Here is a 21,736-nt window from a genome sequence, read left to right as displayed (position 1 = left end):
AGCAAATTGAACACTGCCGTATGGCAATGTACTTCTTTAGGATTGGCCTTGAATTTCTAAACTATAAAGTCTCTGAAATAGGAGATAGGTCTTTAGGGCATTCGTCTAACGAGGCACCACTACCTGTATAAATTGGAAGCTTTCCGTGGTAAAAGAATTTCTCATAATTGCGAATAGTCAAGAGAGTGCTTGGGAAAACTGGTATTGAAGATTAAATCTGGCTTAGTTATTTAGGGTTTGCGCCTTAGGAAGGTTAGAAGAATGATTAGAAAGGGTTCTTCTATCTCCTTCTTTATTACCTGTATATGAGAATTCTCTTTTCCATGTTGCCTCCCTGGCTTTTGACAGCATAATTATTGTATGAACCTACTAAAGGTAATGCATACAGAATATGGGAGTGAGGCCTGGGGTGATGTAGCTTCGTGGTCCAGTGCTTGTCTACCCTATGTGAGGCCCTGGGTTTGATCTCCAGAGCTGAATAATATACTCACTAGCACCAGTGAATGCATATGTTCAATATCTGACCCTTTTTACTTAAGGGTCACCTAAAGTAATTTTGGTAAAAAAAATTTATAAAGAAAGGTAGGGCTTTGCACTATATGAACGTAGCATCTGCGTTCCTTTTTTCTGTGTATATATGTGAGTGACATTAAATTTTCTATAGCATAAAATGAGTCAATTATAAAAGTTCTCTAAGGGACTAATAATGAGAAATTATGTAAGACGTGCTAAATGATGAAATATATAAATTGCTTTATGCTAAGGAAAAAGAGATAGCATTTAAAATAATAACATGGGCTGGTAATGTGGCTAAATTGTAGAGTGCTTGCCTAGCATGCATGAGGCCCTGGATTCGTTTCCTTAGTACACATAAACAAAAAAAAATACACTGAATTAATAAAAAATAATAATGACTGGTTATTAAAGTTGTTTTTGAATGTTAAGTAGAGATCTACTGTATATTAACTACAGGTATATGTTAGCGTTTCAGCTTATTTTTTTTTTTTTTTTTTTTGGAGGCGGGGGGTCTGGTCTTGAAATGGAGACCTTTCTGTTTTAGCCTTTTTTTTTTCTTTCTTTCTTTCTTTCTTTCTTTTTTTTTTTTTTTTTTTGTTGTTGTTGTTGGTCTTGGGCCTGAACTCTGGGCCTGGGTGCTGTCCCTCAGCTCTTTAGCTCAAGGTTAGCACTCTACCACTTGAGTCACAGAACCACTTCCAGCTTTTTCTGCTTATGTGGTGATGAGGAATCGAACCCAGGGCTTCATGCATGCAAGGCAAGCACTCTACCACTGAGCCAACTTCCCAGCCCATGTTTTAGTCCCTTGAGTGCTATGTTATGGCAGTGTGCTACCACACCCAGCTTAATCTGTATCTTAGCTGACATAGAAAATGTTGGTAACTCCCTACCCAGGTACAAGTCCTGAGTGGAATATTACAGCCAGTCTGTTTGTATGCATAAGATCTGGTTTTCTGCCTAGTAGAAAAATATATTCTCAATTGGAGGTAGGATAAGAGTAGAGAAACAATAAAGGGCAGACAGGATAAACTGTCTCTAACGTGGCATGTCTATGCCAGGTGCTCTCTGTCGGTTTTCCTTTTGGCAAAGCTTTTCTGTCTTCAACGATGGAGAGAACTAATGGTGTGGACGGACCGTTGGTAGATTCCAGTTGTGTGTGAGGGAGGTTGCTCTGGGCTGCAGTTTGTACTTACAAGAACTTGACCCAGGTTGAACAACCTTAATTCAACACCAAAGAATTTTATGTTTCGAAACATTTCTGATTTTGATTTTTGCAATAGGGATGCTTAGCCTGTAAACATATACAAATAATCCAGAACTGGAAAAAAAAACTAAATCTAAAATAATTCTTGCCCCAAGAGGTTCTCAACTTCTACAGAAAAAATTGTTTATGTGCTTGCAGATAAGCTTAGATTTCAGATAAAGGGAAGGGTGATAGAGTGTGATTTAGGAAGACTTTCAAGATTAAATGTTGATGTTTGAAAGATGGTTAACACTTGGGTGGCAGGTTAAAGGACATTCCAGCTGTGTGTGGAGGCTCAGTTTCTGTATTCCAGCCACTCTGGAGGTGGAGATAGGAGGATCAGCCCAAACAAAAAGTTAGTGATATCTTAGAAGAGAAGTTGGGTCTCATGCCTGTCATCCTAGCTTTTCAGGACCTGGTTGAGATCTAAGGATGGCAGTCCAAAGCCAGCCTGGGCAGGAAAATTAATGAGACTCTTATCTCCAGTGAACTGCCAGAAAACCAAAAGAAGAACTGTAATTCAAAGTAGTAGAACACTAGCCTTGAGCAAAAGAGCTTAGGGACAGCACCCAGGCCATGAGTTCAAGCCCCATGACCACCACCACCACCACCAGCAACAACAAAAAAGTCAGGGACAGAATCCAGGACTGGCACCAAAAATGAAGGAAAAGCCAACAGAAATTGGACAGGGTATGGTATAGTGCATGACTATAATCTCAGCTACTCAGTAGGGGGATCACATTCCAGGCTAGTCAGGCTTAAAAAAAAAAAAAAAGCACAAGAACCTTTGTGAAAAACAGTATCAACCAAACCAAAAAAACAAACAAGTTAGGCTTGTGGTAGAGGAATAAAAGAGGACATTCCAAATTGGGCAGATAAGCAAGAAAAATCCGTGGGCATACAGATAAGTGATAAAGGAAGAGCAACTTGCCTGAAGTGAAAGGGTCTTACGTGAAGTAACAGGCTTTGGGGTCCCCCCACTTTTTTTTGTCAGTAGTGGAGCTTGAACTCTGGGCCTGGGCAATGTCCCTCAGCTCTTCAGCTCAAGGCTAGTGCTCTATCACTTGAGCCACAGTGCCACTTCCGGTTTTCTGGTGGTTTCTTGGAGATGAGGGTCTGACGGACTTTCCTGCTCAGGCTGGCTTTGAACTGCGATTCTCAGATCTCAATTCTCGCTAGGATTACAGGCATGAGTCACTGGTACCTGGCTTGGAGTCCCCATTTTTTAACATACATTACTCATTCAAAGAGGGATTTCATTACAACATTTTCACACATGTGTACAATGTATTCCAATCTCTTTCCTTTTATTACCCTATTTTCCCTTTTCCTCCCAGAAGGTTTCATGGTTTCTATATTCATGCGTGCCTATACCTATTTCAACAGGTTTCGCCCTGGTTAGCCCGATTGCCTCTGGCTAGTACCCTACCTCCCTTTTTCCTGATCAGCAGCTTTCATTGAGGTTCTTTTTGTTGTCATGTATAGCTGCAGTGTATCTCAGAATTTTCTATCTACTTTATCTTACTCCTTTTTCCCTTTCTAGCCTATGTAGTTCCTTAGACTCATACTCTGTGCTTATCTCTGTGTGTGTGTGTGTGTCTTGTCTGTCTGTCTATGTATACAGGTATATACTTCTGTTCATGCTCATGATTATGTATGCTTTTAGGTTTAGCTTTCACATATGAAGGAAAGCATAAATGGTGGGTGGTTGTTTTTTTTTAACCTGTCTTGCTCAATATGATGTCTTCTAGTTCCATTAATTTTCCTGTAAATAACATGATTTTATTTTTAATGGCTGTGTAATATTTATAGTGTGTGTCTGTGTTTTATGTTTACCACACATCTTGCTGGACACTTCAGCTAATTCTATCATTTTCTCTCATGATCAGTGCTTCAAGAAACAAGTATTTGGGAGACTTTCTGGTGCATTGATTTACTTTCCATCAGATATATACCTTTTATGGCATGTGGGCGTTGAATTTGGTAATGTTCAGTCTGGTATCTAACCTGAAATAGACTCACAATGAATATGGAAGATTAATTTGGCCATGCTCTTTCCCCCTGCCCTGTCACATTACTGTTTATTGTTTTTCCCCACTACATGCAGATCAATGACTAGGTATTTTCAAAATTCAAAACTCATCATTCTTATAGAAATTTATCTTTATCTTTGAGGTGTTGGAATTTCTGTTGAAACATGTGGTAATAGTGTGTTTATGGGATCTGTACAGACTACTGAGTTCTTAATATGTAGAAGTAGCAGCAATATTGGAAATAATACTCTATTCTCATTTTTTTTAGACTGAAAAATCAGACCTATCTCCCCTCTCTGTTTCACTGTATCTCAGGTCAACAGGACGTACTGCTGTGGCACTTACCGAGCAGGCCCCATGCGGCAGATAAGTCTTGTTGGAGCAGTTGATGAAGAAGTTGGTGATTATTTCCCAGAGTTCCTTGATATGTTAGAAGAATCCCCATTTTTGAAAGTAAGTATTAATTTAGATTAAAGTTCTGATTGTTACTAACCACATCTGTTAAAATTAAATGTTTTGGGTTTTTTTTGTGAGTTGTGGGGCTTGAACTCTGGGCTTGGGTATGGTCTCTGAGCTCTTTAGCTCAAGGCAAGCATTGTACTGCTTGAGCCAAAGAGCTACTTCTGGTGTTCTGGTGGTTAATAGAATCTCACAGACATTCCTGCCCAGCCTGGCTTTGAACTGCGATCCTTAGATCTCAGCCTCCTGAGTAGCTAGGATTACAAGTGTGAGCCACCAGTGCCTGGATAAGATTAGATTTTATGCAGTGTTTTGAATGAAAATGTTCAGAAAAGTAGTGGAACAAAATACTTTTATTATTTTGTATATAAATTACTTTTTATATAATTGCTTGATACAGCATGTATTTCTTTATATACATGTAAAAAAACCCTCAGAACATTTATTTGAATGAAGATTAATCTACAAATAGCTTGAAATTTTTTTTCCTGTTCCTCTTTCCTTTGATTGCCAGATGACTCTGCCCTGGGGTACACTTTCCAGCCTCCGACTGCAGTGCAGGTCCCAGAGTGATGACGGGCCCATCATGTGGGTGAGGCCGGGGGAGCAGATGATCCCGACGGCGGACATGCCAAAGTCTCCCTTCAAAAGGCGACGGTAAGCCTTCCCCTTCTCACCCAGACAATCTTCTAGTTACTCCTGACTACTTATCAAAACACTGTGGGGCTGAGCAGCGAGCGTGCTTGCCTTGCAAGTTAAGACATGAGTGGGATTTGGAACCCATGTCTGCATTATTCTAAGAGCTCTCTTAGGTAAGTCTTCTAATTGTCAATCCCCTAGTTTAGGGAATTCATTATACAGTCATCAGGGGGAGGCATTGTCCTAACAACCAAGTTTTTTTTTTTTTTTTTTTTTCTGGTACTGAGATTTGAACTTGAGACTTCATACTTGGTAGGCATTTTTTATTGGGTAGGTTTAGGGTAAGGCCCTACTTTCTGCCTGGGTATGTGTTCAGCATATGATGGACCTACTTTAGGCTGAGATCACAAGTGCCTACCACTACATCCAGGTTCTCCTCCATGGAGCTGGAGTCCTGTTGATTTTTCTGCCTAGGCTGGCCTGGACCCATGATCCCCTCAATTTTAGACTCCTACGTACTTTGGGAGGTTCACATCAATGTGCTAGCTATGGGCTTAAAAAATGGTCTCTTGAACTTTTCCAATTGAACTAGCCTCAAACTTTGACCCTCCTATTCTCAGACTCCTAAGTAAGATTACAGGCATAAGCCACTGGCACCTAGATCCTTTTTACTTCTGTTCTCAAAATCTGAGTCCTAACTATATGCATGATAAGGGATAAACTTCTTTGTGTGTGTGTGTCTGTGTGTGTGTCTGTGTGCATGTGCATGCATGCCTGTGTGTGTGTGTGCACGTGCATGCATGCTGGGCTTGAACTCAGGGCCTGGGCAGCACCGTCTCTTGAGTTTTTGTATTCAAGCACTATGCTGTAGCATTCTGTTTTTTTTTTTTTTTTTTTTTTTTGTCAGTCGTGGGGCTTGAACTCTGGGCCTGGGCACTGTCCCTCAGCTCTTCAGCTCAAGGCAAGCGCTCTACCAGTTGAGCTACAGCGCCACTTCCGGTTTTCTGGTGGTTTATTGGAGATAGGAGTCTCACGGTCTCTCCTGCCCGGGCTGGCTTTGAACCGTGATCCTCATATCTCAGCCTCCTGAGTAGCTAGGATTACAGGCATGAGCCACCAGCACAGCATTCTGTTCTTTAGTGATCTGTTTACGTTTTTTATTGCTTGATAAATTTTGAGCTGCTTGGAGACAGAGGGACTGTTTCACTCATCTTTGTGCTCATGATGCGTAGTGTAACCAGTATTGGGCTTCATTAGTTCTTATTGCACTGACATATTTTGTCTGTTGTACACATAAATATAGATTAACTTACTCTAGTATTTTGAAAAATCTAATTTTAATGAGATGGAAATGATTTATCTGCATGGGCTATGGAAATTGCAATTCAAAGCCAGAGCCCCAGCCCCAAAGTGAGTTTTCATGGACTAGTGTGAGAACTTTCTAACTTAGAACTCACAAGTAGATGTTATTTGAGCTCAACACAGAGTAACCCTAGCAACTTAAGGTGATATCTGGAAATACTCTGTGGAAATCATATGTTTTTGTCGGGGAGGGGGGGGTAGTGAGCAGGTAAAGCGGTGAACATCAGATAGCTATAGTCAGATGGTAGACTTGCTGTGCCCAGAACATGCAGAATGTTTTTGGATTAAAAGCAAAAATATTGATACAAAGTGCTTAGTAAAGTAAAATGTTATCTAATCTATCAAGAGGTCTGGATGGTATGGCTCAAAGAACCAGGCCGTTTCCTTCTCTCTGCTTTATCAACCCTGTGCCTTGCCCCCGCCCTGCCGCCCCCCCCCCCCCCCCCCCCCCCCGTATGCTTGCTCAGGTTATAGCATTTGAAGCATCACATCTGTGTCTGGTTGTATCTAATAGAAGAAAAAGACTTTACTCTGTCTAAAGAGCTGGGAAACCTCCCACAAGACTCGGCAGATCTCCTTTCATACGCTCAAACAGAATCAGTTCATTCCCTGCCTAAAATAGCTACTGCAAGGGAAATGAGCTTGCTGTAACTTGACAGGAGCCATCCAGATTCATGTCTGGAGCCTGTGAGAAGATGACATAGAGGGCAGTATCAGATGCCTAGTGAGACACAGCTGAGTGAGGGAAGGGTCAGAAAGGATGCCCAGCCACAGCTGTGCTGACTCTTCTTTTCTACGTCTAAGAGTGGCAGGCTACTGGTTTTCTTGAAAAACGTCACCTGATTTCCCCTTTTCTCAGCATCACTTCCTTTCTGCCCTGTTTTGATAGCTAGTTTTTTTGGCTGAGGCTTATTCAAGTCTGTTGGGCAGGTCTGCTGCCCTTTTGGCTGTCAGTTCCTTGCATATTCTAGATTGGTGGCTTCCTCTGCTCTACTTCAGTGTAAGACATTGTAATTTGTCGTATTGTTCCTGCTCATTCACTAATTCACTTGCTTTGTTGTTTCTTCATTCTTTTATGATCCCTTTATAGATGAGAAATATAAAAAAGCAATTAGCTTTTTAACTTTGAACTGTATTTTCTGTTGCCAGACAACTAAACTCTACATTTGAACCTAATCAGAGATTTAGCTTTTACTTCATTATGGTCTACAGGGAAAGGACACCATATTAATCATTATAACAGAGATTGTTGCATGCTAATGATCAAAGTCATGATACCCTGTTTTTAGCCTTCATCTTAACTTAAATTTTGTGTTTTGGCAAACTCATTAAGATACATGTATATGGTTTTCTTTTTTTCTTTTGGTCTCTTCTAATTGTTTTTCTTGTTTCACCACCAAATGAACTCTAGATCAATGAATGAAATAAAAAATCTCCAGTACCTACCTCGGACAAGTGAACCCCGTGAAGTCCTATTTGAAGACAGGACGAGAGCTCATGCTGACCATGTAGGCCAGGGGTTTGATTGGCAGAGTACAGCTGCTGTCGGGGTTTTGAAAGCTGTCCAGTTTGGTGAATGGTGAGTGAATGGAACTCAATTGCAAGGTTCGTTAATGTTGTCTAAGAAAATGTAAACTCTTAAGCTGGGCGCCTGTGGCTCATGCCTGTAATCCTTGGTACTCAGAAGTCTGAGATCTGAGGATCAAGGTTTGAAGCCAGCTTGGGCAGGAAAGTCGGTGACACTCATCTCCATAAGTACTCAGACTAAGCTAGGAGTGGCACCGTGGCTCAAGTGGTAGAGTCTTGAGCAAAAAGAAGCTCAGGGAAAGAACCCAGCCCAGAGTTCAAGCCCCAGGATTGGGAAAAGAAAAAAAGTAAACTTAAAAGATAGGAGACCAGGCTGGGAAGGTGGCACCATGGTAGAGCACTTGCCTTGCATGCATGAGCCCTGGATTCTATTCCTCAGCACCACATAAGTAGAAAAAGCCAGAAGTGGCATTGTGGCTCAAGCGGTGGAGCGCTAGCCTTGAGCTGAAGAGCTGAGGGACAGTATCCAAGCCCATGACCAAAAAAAAAAAAAAAGATAGGAGACCCATTTAAGTTTGTGGTAAAATACAAGTGTACACACTTGAAAAATGTATGTTCATATTTATTATAATCACATTGTTGTGAAAGATATCTAAAACTTTTTTTAATCTGATAAACCCTTTGTCCCGAAATCTCATCACTTCCTCACCCACCTCTAGGCTCTGGGAACTATTGTTCTACTTTCTTTCTGTTACCTTACCTAAGTGGAGGCATCGCATTTTGTCTTTTTGTGACTGGCTTATTTTTTTTTTTTTTACAATGTCCTCATGGTTTATCCATGCTGAAGCAAGTATGATAGTCTCCTTCCTTTTTTTTTTTTTTTTTTGGTTGATTGTGGGGCTTGAACTCAGGGCCTGGGCACTGTGCCTGAGCTTTTTCTGCTCAAGGTTAGCATTCTACCAGTATGACCTACAGTGCTGCTTCCGTTTATCTGGTGGTTAATTGGAGATAAGAGTGTCACAGACTTTCCTGCCTGGGCTGGCTTCAAACCATTATCCTCAGATGGTAGGATTACAGAAAGAGAACCACCAGTGCCTAGCTTCTTTTTGTTTTTTAATTGTTGTTAAAAAGGTTATATATAGAGGAGTTAACAGTTTACATGTCAGGTAATGAGTACATTTCTCTTTGGACCATGTCCCCCATCCCTCTCTCTCCTATAAATCTCCTTCCTTTTTAAGGAGTGTAATCTATTCTGGCCCCCCACCTCCCGACCCCTCCACACAGACATTCACTCTTTGCTAAACTATTAATGCATATTTGAATTGCTTCTACCTTTTGGCTATTTGGCTATGAAAATAGGTATGCAAATATCTTTTCATGTGCTGGCTTTCATTTCCTTGGAGAATTGCTGGATCATATGGCAATTCAGTTTTTAATGTTTTGAGGAACTGCCAGACTGTTTCCCAAAGTGGCTGCAATATTTTTACATTCAGTTAGAGTCTTAATTTTCACAAAGCTCAGTAAATAGAGCTTCAGACTGATGAGCACTGCACGTGCATCTTGCTTAGAGTGAAAGCAATCTTTCTGTTTGAGATGTGGTCTCACTAGGCAGCCTGGGCTGGCATTGAACTCATGATCTTCCTCCATCCTCTCAAAGCTGGTATTATGTTGCCCCTACTCTCTCCTTAGCAAACTGTTCTTTTAAGCATTATTGTTTTAATGTTGCAACAACTAAGCTGATTTTATGTTTTTATTTTAAATGCCTTGGTTTGTTCTTATTTTTAAAAAATGGAAGTAGCAAGTATATACTTAGTCCTAACAAGAAAATACTTTTTCTTTATTTTTGCTAGTAGTTGCATGTCTAAGAACTGGAAACTGAAAGTTGTCACTATTGTTCTTTGTGAATGTTTGTCCCTGAGACTTAGTTTTGTTAATATTAGGAGTGGCCAGCCTCGCATAACCAAAGATGTGGTTTGCTTCCATGCTGAGGATTTTGCTGATGTTGTTCAGAGACTTCAGCTAGACCTTCACGAGCCTCCAGTTTCACAGGTAATGATGATCCTTTTCTTATTTCCCTTCGAAGAAGACATTAGGAATAAGTATACCTGTTTACTTTGTGTCTTATCTTACTCTAGATGGGCAGAGTAGTGAACTTAATACTTATTCAGTTATCTGTATGTTAAAGAAAGGTGTTGGACACCTTCAGACAGTGCTTTTTCAGTGGAGTGCTTGGACTCTGGCTGTCTCTGGGTTAGGTGGCTGGAGTGTCCAGGCATATTGTTTCTGGCCATGAGCAGTCTCAGCGTGAAGCTTCTTGTCAGGCAGGCCCTGAGAAGGGTCCTGAGACACTAGACAGGGTGGTACAGTGTTTCTTCTACATGGCAAGGACTTTCCGATACTAACAGGAGTGCTTCCTGAGGTCACTGGCCCATCCTGGGCTACCAGACAGGTAGTGAGGCAGGAGGAAAAGTGTTTACAGACAGAACATTTTATAAGTTTAATATTGCTTAACTTTAAGCTGATAGTTGTTTATAACACATTTTATCTATACTACTGTTTTCCTGCAGTAATTGCCTATTTAAAAGTCTTACACAAGTCTTTGATCTTCTTTAGTGTGTGCAGTGGGTGGATGAAGCTAAACTAAACCAAATGAGGCGGGAAGGCATTCGGTATGCTAGAATCCAGCTGTGCGACAATGACATCTACTTCATCCCTAGAAATGTTATTCACCAGTTTAAAACAGTGTCTGCAGTGTGCAGCCTCGCCTGGCACATACGGCTCAAACAGTACCACCCTGCTGTGGAAGCCACACAGAGCACCGAGAGCAAGTCTCACATGGACAGCGGCTTTACCGGAAAGAGAGAGTTAGACGTTGACTCCCAATGCATGAGGGTAAAAGCGGAAGCTGAGGACAAGTGCCCAGAGACTAGGCTTTTGACAGCTGCATCGCTGCCCTTCTCAACCCCAGCAGAGCTCCACCCACCACAGGCTCCAAAGACAAGGCCTGTGCCCATTTTCAAGGTGGAAAGTAGACTGGACTCTGACCAGCAACACAATCCGCAGGAACACTCAAGCACTCCTGTCTGATATGTACATACTCAAACACATTTTTTAACTTTTTTAAATTTTGATGTGAAGTTATAGTTTTATAACTGGCTTACGTTAAGTTTTATTGGAGAAATCTTGCTTATAATTCTATAAAGAGAAATGACATTCCACAAATGTCAGGCATATCTTTTTTACGCAGATTATGCAGAGTTTAGAGTTGTATCTTATCCCGTTAGTACAGTCTGTAATAGTGGGTCTGCTGCTATGTTCTGTTGTAAGGTGTGAGGTAACAATTCAATCTCTTCAAAACAAGAATTCTCTCGAATAACAGATTCTTATTTGATAATTATTCACTTCCCTTATCTTGCCTTGTCTCTGCCATATTTGCTGTTTTTCTTTTTTAAATGTAAATCAGATTTGTGGTTTAGTACTGTGTCTTCAGGGCACAAAATCAGTTTCCACAGTAAAAATGGCATGGGTTGCAGGACAGAGGTCCTGCAACTGTGTATGTGGGCAAGTAAGTTATTTATCCAGCTGTAAAGAACAGGTTTCCAAGCAAATTCAGTGGCTCTCTGGCTTCTTAACAAAAGAGGAAGCACAGCATTTTCTGACTGTCTTTTTTGTAACTGTTATTTAAAGCCCAGTGGATATTTCAATTAAAAAATGTAAAGAAGAATAGTCCTTGGTCATTCATTATGCAATGATTCATTCTTTTCCAGAGTAATGGTCTCTGTAGAAGACGAGGTGGTCAAGGGAGACGGTGTCGATGTGTCACTCATGCCCGCACCATCCATTTGGTTTCTAAACTTACCACAAGACCGTTCTTTCTGATAAAGCTACCATACTAGGATAGCAAACTGGTTGTGACTTGATGTCAGCCTCTTTGTAAGTGTCTAGTTAGGAGACCCCTCACAGCTTCACCTGGAGAATAACTGGGCTTCTTTACTGTTTTGCTAATTTGTAATAGAGAACAGGCACTAGGCTTTATCCTAGAGTTGCAGGAAGATTAAAGCCCATTGCCTCAGTATTATTATTTCTTCTTTTCTTTTTTTTTCTTCCTTCTTCCTTCTCCATTCTCTTCCCTTCTCCCCCTTACTCTCCCCTTCTGCTCCCTTTTGCCCCCTCCCCCTCCTCCTGCCTCCCTTCCCCGCTCCCCCTCCTCTTTCCTCCCTCCTCCTGTCTCCCTACTCCCTCCTCTTTACTTCCTCTTCCCTTCGTGTCCTTCTTTTTATTCTGTTTTCATATAGACACAGTTCATATAGCTAGTGTGGTATCAACTTTGTTAATTGAGGATGTTAGTGTGTTATCTTGTTCTTTCTCTTAATGATACTGTGTTCTTTTTGTTTATTAAAGGAAGAGTACTCCCCACACCTAAGACCAGATTTTCATATCTACCTGGTTACAGTGCAATTTGATCCCCCCCAGTCAGATTTGAAATATTTGCATTAACATAGGCAAAAAAAAGATGCTGCTTCATATGTCAGTCAACATGAACACTTTGCTGCATCTTTTGAACTATCAAATATGAATTTTCTCTAACATATTCTGAAATAGGTTAATCTTATATAAATATTACTTTGTGCAATATTGTTGTGTAGTTAAATGCATATTAGCAAAGTTTAGAGGTCACTGTGTAAACCAATAGAAAAGTAACCATCAGCAAATACTACGGTGATTAGTTAGAATCTGTATTATTCCTTATATATATATATATATATATGTATATGTATATGTAATCTTTGTTACAAAGGATGAAGAAAAATAGACGCATTTCAATGTAAACCATTTTATGAATTGGAAGTGATGTTGGTTTTAGTTATCTTTGTAAATAAGGTAATTAGAATGGTATGAATGGTTATGTGATTATTACAAAGGTGTTTTTAAATCCTGTGTATAAATTCTAGGGTAAATTCTAGTTTATCAAGACTAGTTTTTAAGGGTTTTTGAGGGTTTTTTTTTTTTTGTTGTTGTTATTTTGTGGGAAGGGGTTTATCACAAAGTGTGTGGGTTTGGGTAATTTCTTATTTTTTACTTTTCTGTCCGGAAGAATTTCATAGAGCTTTACCAGGCTGTTGCAAAGTAAAATTCTTCTCAGGCAACATTAACTTTTTAAAAATAATCATGAAGAATAAGGCTGTTAAAGCAAAAAGTTTTCATTCTTGTTTTTCTTGTCTTCCAAGATCCAATTCCCCCTCCCAGTTACCACCCAGCAGATGCTGTCCGTGTCTCAGCTGGTCACTTCTAATGAACTAGGAGGCCGTCCCCTGACAGCCAGCACTGTGTATAATCGCTCAGGAACCAGTGGGTCTGCAGAAACACAGTCAAAAGAAGCAAATCCCATTTTCCTTTTATAACACTACCCTCACAAACATGAAAAGAATATAAGAAATGCTTAAAATCATGTACTAATAAATTGATTGTATGTTAGACTTGTGATAGAATGGAGAGAAACATTTAGCTAGTAGTGTATCTGGGGGCTGACTGAGCGTCCCATGTGAGTGTTAGATTTTGATAGCATGCTTTGAAGACTGATGAATATAAATGCAGAAGTTTTGAGTTTCTGACTGCTCTCAAAGCTATATCCTAGTTTAGTGATAATAAATGACTGCAACTTTTCTAAATCATTAAATTGGTTATTTGGTTTGATGGAGCAAGGCGTGGAGCAGTCTGGCGTCTTCTGACTTGTAATGTGGTGACGGCAGTGACAGACGCTGCTCTTCCTTTTTGGTATACTATCTATCTGTCGTGCCAATTCCTGAGGTTACTTGCAGAATGTTGCTATAAGTTTTAGTACTTTGTGGAGCAGAGGGATAATTTTAAAATGTGCATATGGAAAGGACTTAATATTCCTAACAGTAAATAGAATGATTTTATGGTAACTACTGAAAAGGATATGTCTTCCCTCCCACCCAGGAAGCCATTCTATAATTACCAAGATAATGCGAGGATTCTAAGAGGCATCCCAAATTCATAAAGCAATAATAATAAAAACCTACATTTTGTTTCCCTCCTCCAAAGTCTTAACTCTTTAAAGATGGAATTCCTAGGCTTAATTTATTAACTAAATTTTCTTTAATTGTGTATTGTTTTTAGTTGAGGACTTGGAAAATCTCCTTCCTTTCAAAGATAGACTATCAACTGACTAGTATTTCAAGCTCTTATATGGGGAAAAGGAGCTTATTAAATAAAACTTTTTACTAGACCTTAGAAAAAGATGTCGAATCAGTGTTAATAAAGGTCACATTTAATGACGAGAAACTTGCTGCCTTTCTCTATATATTGTCTAGAGAGAAAGTGAATATAGGAACAAGACTCCAAAAATCCATGAAAATATATTCATGATCATCAACATTATTAGCCAGTTATCTTTCCATCTTTAACATTGTATATCTGTAGGGTAATTGAGTCTTCATGTATTCCATCATTACTACTGGGTTTAAAAGGACTTCAGTCTCACACACCAGAGGTTCATGGTTGTGCCAAGTGTCACGTTTTTAAAACAGGTTGTGGCTGTATTTATTGGTCATGCAAGTAGAGGAAATGACAATACAAACTTTTTTTTTAAGTGCAAAAAGGATTTATTCTCATCTTGTTGCTCTAGAAGCAAGTCTCTTTCTCCATCGGTGTCTGGGCCTTCCATTTCCTCATGCATTTTAAGGTCCATGTGCGCATGTAGAGACCCCTGTCTCTTATTAAGATATAGCACTTTTCAAATCTCTCTTAAAAAAAAAAAAACTTACATACTACTATCACCTGTTGTAAATTTTTCATGTAATAGTGTTTTTTTTTGTGACTAACCTTCATTTTGATTGGCAGCTAAGACTCCCTCCCTCCCCCTCCCCTCCCCCTCTCGTGGCTTTAATTTATCTAAGAGTTTTTTGCATATAGATGAAATGTATAATTTGCCTGGCAGACTATTTGCGTTGTGTGGCCTTAGTTTATTGACATTAACAAGTGTTTTAAAAGGTTTTTAAGGAATAGTCTTAAATCTGAATTTGTGTGAATAATCCTTTTAACACTGCTTTTTTGTAGTTGTCTAAGTGTGTAAAATTGTTAAGCTATTTCTTTGTAAAATAGGACAATGGAATGCATAGAGGTTTTTTTTTTCCTGTAAAGTATTTTTTTAATAAACAAAGTCTGATTTGTCCTCTACTTCTGTGTGACCACAGAACGAGCAGCACGTGTTAGTTCACCGCCGGACCTCATTAGCCTCTGACCCCCTCCTCCCCTCCTCTGCCGGGTTTAAATGTTCCTAAGGAGATCTTGCCGTGGCCTTCTCGTGGGTGTGTGGCCGTGATGTCCGGCTGGTTAAACGCGTGGTGCCAGCCCACCGGGAGCACTTCCCTCTGGTTGATGCTGTGGCGTCTGTGCTGTGGCCCAGTTGAGTCCAGACCTTTAGAGTAAGGGCCGGGCTGCTCCCTTGGGTGAGGGTGAGGAGGGGGTGTGAACCGTACTGGGGAGGCAGCCGGTGGGAGCGTCAAGTGAGGGTCTTCCAGCACGCCACCTGCGGGCTAAGCAGCAAGTACAGTGCTCCTCCTGTTGGTGTGAGCGTGTCACCTGCCGTTGGTGTCACCTGCCGTTGGTGTGGGCATATCACCTGTTGGTGTCACCTGCTGTGGAGTGTCACCTGCCGTTGGTGTCACCTGTGCGCGGAGGCCGTGGCCCTGGCCTCTAATCCCACACAGCGAGTCGGGCGGTCCCCGTGGTGCGGGCCCCGCGTGCGGGCCGTGGTGGGGTCGGGTGGCCCCGTTCAGCCCGGCCCAGTGGTTGGAGCCCAGCCCGAGCCGCGGCTCCGCACGGGGCTGGCGTCGGGTTTCCTGCCCGGCCTCGGCCTCAGGAGCCCCGAGTTGCTGGCTCCGGCGTGCCCTCCTCCCGGACCCGAACGCCAAGCACGGGAGCCGCGGCGGGCAAACCTCAGTCCCCTCGCCGGGCCGAGCAGCCGCGGGCGGAACGAAGGGAAGGAAGGAGGCCGGCCAAACCCCGGAGCCCCCCAGGCCAGCGATCAGGCCAGGGACGGCCTCCTGCCGACGCTGGCGGCGGGGCGGGGCCAGAGGCGGTGCTGACGCGCGCGGGGCGGGGTCTTGTGTGGGCAGGGGCGGGGCCAAAGCGGTTGTGGGCAGGGCAGGGGGCGGAGGGAGCGGCGCATCCGGGGCGGGGCCTGGTGGGAGGGGGGCTGCGCATCCGGGGCGGGGCCTGGTGGATGCGGGCGGTATTGCCGAGGGGCGGAGCCACCTCTGCGGACAAAGCGGGAAGCGGAAGGCGGTTGTCACCCAGCTCTCGGCCGGCCGGGTCGCTTCCGGGCCGGCCCGGCCCAGGGAGGCCGCGCCGCCGGGGCCCGGGCTCTCGCTGCCCGGCAGGTCTTGGGCCGCAGCGTGGAGGCCGGCGCCCAGCGAGGACTCCTTCATCTGTCTCCCGCGCCTTCAGCTCTCGTCACCCGCCGTTCACTCCATGGCCCCCGGGTGACCGCGGAGGCCGGGCTGGGAGGGCGCCGTCCCGACCGTCCCCGCTGGCCGGCGCCGCGGTCTCCATGGTAACGGCCCGGCCGGCGGCGCGGCCTCGGGGGAAGATGCGGCCTGCGGGGCCCCGGGCCTCCCCGGCCTCCCGGGCTTCCCCGCCCGGCCGGGGCCACTGAGCTCGCGGAGCCCGGCCGCGGCCTCCGGGCGGCGGGCGGCAGGTGAGGGGCGGCCCGGGCGGGCGGCAGGGGGTCGCAAAGGCCGTGGGCCTGGCCTGGCCGCCACCTCTCGGCCTCGCCTCGCCCCCTGTGGCCTCTGGTCTTCCGCCTCTCCCTTCCTTTCCCCTTCCCTCTCCTCATCTTCCCTCCCCTCCCTGCCTTGCCTCCCCTCCCCTCCCCTCCCCTTCCCTTCCCTTCCCTCTCATCTTCCCTCCCCTTCCCTCTCCCCTCTCCTCCCCTCCCCTCTCCCCTCTCCTCCCCTCCCCTCTCCCCTCTCCTCCCCTCCCCTCTCCCCTCTCCTCCCCTCCCCTCTCCCCTCTCCTCCCCTCTCCTCTCCCCTCCCCTCCCCTTTTCCCTGTCCCCTCTCCTCTCCTCCTCTCCCCTCCCCTCTCCCCTGTCCTCCCTCCTCCCTCCTCCTTTCCTCTCTCCTCTTTTCCTCTCCTGAGGTCTTCCATCTTCCTCTCTCCTCTCCCCTCCTTTTTCTCCCCATCCCTCCCCTCCCCTCCTCTCCGGCCTTCCTCTCACCATCCATCCCCCTGCTGCTCAAACCTTGCACCGCAGCAGCTTCTCAGGCCCACAGCCAGAGAGAGAGCCGTCTGGGTGCTAGCCTGCAGTCCTGGCCTCACCCATGTGTTTTCTTCCTTTTCAGTGAGATCCCGCTCTCTGGCTGGAGACCCAGATGGCCTCAAATGAGAGAGATGCTATATCATGGTATCAGAAGAAGGTATTGCCAAGCCACATTTATTTGGAAAGCATGCTTCTTGTAGAGAAATCTCTCCTAGAGAAAAATGCTTCCCCTCTGCCTGGAGATGCCACATATTCTTAGTGTGCTCTCTCATCATAAGTGGAAATTTAGATGGGCATGGTCATTATAAACCCAGCCCCACGTCTCAGGATAAGATTTTCAGATCTTCTCCAGCTCTCTGAATAACTGCTTCTGCACAAACTTAGAGGTTTTTGTTTTTGTTTTCACATAGTTCAGATTGCTGCTGTCATCAGATGGAACCATCTCTTACCTTTTATTCTTCTTTAGTATTTCTGGTGATGTTTTCTTTTGGAGTGGAAATATCTCAAGATAATACATGATTTGAGATAGTTTGGGATACTTTAGATGTGTTTTTAAAAGGAGACAGATGGGCTGGGAAGGTAGCTCAGTGGTAGAGTGCTTGCCTTGCATGCATAAGGCCCTAGGTTCGATTCCTCAGCACCACATAAGCAGAAAAAGCCAGAAGTGGTGCTGTGGCTCAAGTGGTAGAGCACTAGCCTTGAGCTGAATAGCTGAGGGACAGCACCCAGGCCCAGAGTTCAGGCCTGTGACCCACAAAAAAGGAAACAGACTTTAGAAATATTTTTTAAAAATAATTCAGGGAAGCACATTTCCCAGATAGCCTGTTCTTGTAGATTCATGACTTAAATATAAGGGTCATCTTTGCATCCCTTTAATAGCCTGCTCCTTATTGCAGATTGGAGCATATGATCAACAGATATGGGAAAAGTCAATCGAACAGACTCAGATTAAGGTAAATTGTTTTCTTTAATTCTAGCTTTTTTTAAAATTGCATTTGGAAAAACAAAAAACCAAAAACTGTAGTTCTTCCGCAAGCATGGCCTTCTTTATTATTTCAGGTTTCTAAAAGGACCAGTGCACGCACCATGATAAAGGGCAGGTGTTATGGGACTTCAGTATGAAGTAGCCTGTATAAATGGCAGGTGGTACAGGACCTCGGTAGGAAGTAGCCTGTATAAATGGCAGGTGGTACCAGGACCTCAGCAGGAAGTGGCCTGTAAAAATGGCAGTTGGTACCAGGACCTCAGCAGGAAGTGGTCTGTAAAAATGGTAGGTGGTAGGGGACCTCGGCAGAAAGTGACCTGTATAAATGGCAAGTAGTATGGGACCTTGGCAGGAAGTGGCCTGTAAAAATGGCGGGTGTTATGGGACCTGGGGAAGAATTGGTCTGTATAAATGGCAGGTAGTATAGGACCTTGGCAGGAAGTGGCCTGTATAAATGGGGTCATATGGTGATATGACCGTGGTTTTTTTCCTAAGGTTTTAGATTACTCAGGAGAAGCTGCATTTTATGAGAGATATTCTGTTGTCATACTACCCTGGGCTTCAGGGATGGGCTCTGTCCTTTGAGCTGCACCCCAACCCTTTTGTGCTCTGATTAGTTTTGAAATAAAGTCTCACTATTATGCCTGGGCCAACCTGGACAGGTGATCATAACTATTTCCACTGCTCATGTGGCTGGACACCATGTCTGACTAGAGTGTGCCACCATCCCAGCTTGATTTTTTTTGGTGTGTGTTGGAGTTTGAACACAAGGTCTTGTGCTTGCATGGTTGATAGGTGCTCTGCTCCTCCACCCAGCCTGACCTTTAGCTTGTTATTTTGGAGATGGAGTCTCACACACCTGGCTTTCTATTAGTTGACTTCTTGCCCAACCCAGACTTGTCACCTACTGATCTTCCCTGATTGTAGCTTCCTGAATTGCTGGGATTATAGCAGCCTTAGAAATCCGTTTTTAACAGTGTAGTTGTCTTCTTCCTTCTCTATTAGTCCTCTTTGTCCTGCATCTTCTTCCTCATCATCTTCACTGTCCAAGCAAACAAAATTCATTTTTGGCCTGGAACCAGCTTGTGGGCCCTTATTTTTTAAGTCTGTTTTTTTTTTTTAAGTTTTTCAAGTTGTATAAAAATACACTGCTTTTAGATTTTTTGGTTATTTCATGCTAACCAAGCAACCAAAAGCTGGTGTATAATTCAGAATGTCTTCACTAATATAGGGGAGGAAAGAGTTTGATGATTTTCTAATAGTTCAGAGTCTGTGTGTGGAGTTCAGAAGTGCTTGTGCTCATGCAGGGTAGTCACGGAGTGCTGGTCCGTGCAGTGGTCACGGACTGCTCAGGCAGGGTGGCCATGGAGTGCTCGTGCACGGTGGTCAGGGGTGCTGGTACATAGTGATCGTGGAGTGCTTGTGCGCACTGGTCACTGAGTGGTTGCTTGGTAGCTAATGGTAGAGAGTGTTAAGACCAGCCTGGATCTCCTATAGATTTCTGTAGACATACTCATAAATGCCATCAGACTCTTGTTTTGGGACTATCTTTTTTTTTTTTTTTTAATTGTAAAGATACTATACAGAGGGTCATAGTTATATGAGTAAGGTAATGAGTACACTTCCTATTGAGCATTGTTACACCCTCCATTGTTTTCCCCCTACCATCCCTTCTCTCCCTACCTTCCCCGAGGTTTTTTTTTTTTTTTTGATTGTGATTGATTACATAATTTCCCGAATTTCACAGCATTGTGGAATAATGATGCTCATTTAAAGTCACAAGTTCATTCTAACTTTCCTGGAGCAAATTGTCTATCACAGTCTATAACATATAACGGTGTACACATGTTATACACCATACATGTGATCAGCAGAATGGGGATATTTAGTAGTGGTTCGACCAGATGAGTGAGAGTTCTTTGTTTCTTAACTCCTGTTAGTTTTGTCGTATCACCTAAGATTTTGGATTTAGCATCCACTTATCAGGGAGACCATGTACCGTTTGTCTCTTTGCTCTTGGCTTACCTTGCTCAACATGATTCCTTCTAGCTCCATCCATTTCCCTGCAAATGCCATTATTTTGTCATTTCTAATGGCTGCATAATATTCCATTGTGTATAGATACCACAATTTTTGGATCCATTCTTCTGTGGTGGTGCATCTGGGTTGTTTCCATATCCTAGCTATTGTGAACAGTGCTGCAATAAAAATGGAGGTGCATGTGTCCTTATATATTGGTTCCTGTTGTTCAGGGTAGATTCCTAGAAGTGGTATCACTGGATCGTAAGGGAGGTCAATCTTTAGCTTTCTAAGGACCCTCCAGACTGCTTTCCAAAGTGGTTGTGTAAGTGTACATTCCTACCAGCAGTGTAATAGGGTTCCTCTTTCTCCACATCCCCTCCAGCATTTGTTGTTGGCTGATTTGTGGATGTGGGACATTCTGACTGGGGTAAGGTGGTATCTCAGGGTTGTCTTTATTTGCATTTCCTTCACCACCAGGAATGATGAACATTTCCTCATGTGTTTCTTTGCCATTTTTATTTCTTCATTTGAGAAGTCCCTCTTTAGTTCCCTTGCCCATTTAGTAATTGGTTTGTTAGGTTTGGGAGGGATTAGTTTCTTGAGTTCCCTGTATATATAGGATGTTAACCCCTTGTCTGATATATTGCTGGTAAATATTATTTCCCAATTAGTTAGTTATCTTTCTAGCTTGGTTGCGATAGATTTAGCTGTGCAGAAGCTTTTTATTTTAAGGTAGTCCCATTTGTCGAGTCTCTCTCCAATTTGTTGTGACCCTGAGACTCTGTTCAGGAAGTTCCTGTGCCTATTAGTTCAAGTGTCTCTCCTACTCTGTCCTGCAGTAGTTTCAGAGATTCAGGTTTAATGTTAAGGTCTTTAATCCATTTTGAGTTGATGTTGGTGCATGGTGATAGGCTGGGGTCCACTTTTAGTTTTCTGCATGTGGCTGCCAGTTTTCCCAGCACCAGTGGTTGAAGAGGCTGTGTTTCTTCCATTGTATGTCTTTGGCTCCTTTGTCGAATATCAGCTGGCTGTAGGCCTGTAGATTTATTTCTGGATCTTTGATTCTGTTCCATTGGTCTTCGGGTCTGTTTTTGTGCCAGTACCATGCTGTCTTTGTTATTATAGCTCTGTAGTAGAGTTTGAAGTTCGGCATGGATAGCCCTCCCATATTGTCTTTATCCCCTAGAATTGTTTTGGCTATTCTAGGTCTTTTGTTGTTCCATATGAATTTTTGGACTGTTTTCTGTATTTCAGTGATGTACGTCATTGGGTTTTTAATAGGAATTGCATTGAGTTTGTATATTAATTTTGGAAGTATTACCATCTTTACTATATTAAGTCTGCCTATCCAAGAGCCTGGGAGGTCTTTCCATTTCCTAGTGTCTTCTGCAATTTCTTTCTTTAACTTTTTATAGTTTTCATTAAATAGTTCTTTTACATCTTTGGTTAGGTTAATTCCTAAATATATTATTTTTTGGGATGTTATTGTGAATGGGGTCGCTCCCTTTATTTCCCTCTCTTCTTGTACATTGTCAATGTACAGGAAGGCAACTGATTTTTGTGAGTTTATTTTGTATCCTGCTACTTTGCCGAAGTGATTTATGATTTCTAAGAGTTTGGGGATGGAGTTTTTGGGATCGTGAAGGTATAGTATCATGTAGTCT

The 21,736-nt window shown here is 43.1% G+C and overlaps 2 protein-coding genes across 7 annotated transcripts in view; both read left to right on the top strand.

Annotated features, from left to right (window-relative positions):
• Rsbn1 (round spermatid basic protein 1) overlaps nucleotides 1-14,979 on the top strand; it is a 49,911-nt gene extending 34,932 nt beyond the window's left edge. The window contains exons 3-7 of one of the 2 annotated variants that reach the window (XM_070006380.1): nucleotides 4,108-4,245; nucleotides 4,766-4,908; nucleotides 7,664-7,831; nucleotides 9,720-9,828; nucleotides 10,393-14,979. In XM_070006380.1, coding sequence (XP_069862481.1) covers nucleotides 4,108-4,245; nucleotides 4,766-4,908; nucleotides 7,664-7,831; nucleotides 9,720-9,828; nucleotides 10,393-10,866 — 1,032 coding nt within the window. In that variant the 3' untranslated portion in view covers nucleotides 10,867-14,979. Of the gene's footprint in view, nucleotides 1-4,107; nucleotides 4,246-4,765; nucleotides 4,909-7,663; nucleotides 7,832-9,698; nucleotides 9,829-10,392 lie in introns of those variants that run through there. The other variant, XM_070006381.1, reaches the window with a different exon arrangement.
• Nucleotides 14,980-16,076: 1,097 nt separating this feature from the next.
• The window catches only part of Phtf1 (putative homeodomain transcription factor 1), a 31,364-nt gene continuing 25,704 nt past the window's right edge, over nucleotides 16,077-21,736 (top strand). For 2 of the 5 annotated variants that reach the window (XM_070006375.1, XM_070006374.1), the window contains exons 1-3: nucleotides 16,079-16,501; nucleotides 17,148-17,222; nucleotides 17,962-18,018. In XM_070006375.1, the coding sequence (XP_069862476.1) occupies nucleotides 17,178-17,222; nucleotides 17,962-18,018 (102 nt within the window). In that variant the 5' untranslated portion in view covers nucleotides 16,079-16,501; nucleotides 17,148-17,177. Of the gene's footprint in view, nucleotides 16,502-17,147; nucleotides 17,223-17,961; nucleotides 18,019-21,736 lie in introns of all 5 variants that reach the window. The other 3 variants (XM_070006373.1, XM_070006371.1, XM_070006372.1) reach the window with 3 other exon arrangements.

The sequence above is a fragment of the Dipodomys merriami genome, unplaced genomic scaffold, assembly GCF_024711535.1.
Source record: "Dipodomys merriami isolate MVZ:Mamm:240054 unplaced genomic scaffold, mDipMer1.0.p SCAF_7, whole genome shotgun sequence".
NCBI lineage: Eukaryota > Metazoa > Chordata > Mammalia > Rodentia > Heteromyidae > Dipodomys > Dipodomys merriami.
Note: the sequence above shows the minus strand (reverse complement) of the source record. Positions and strands in the feature narration are given on the sequence as shown.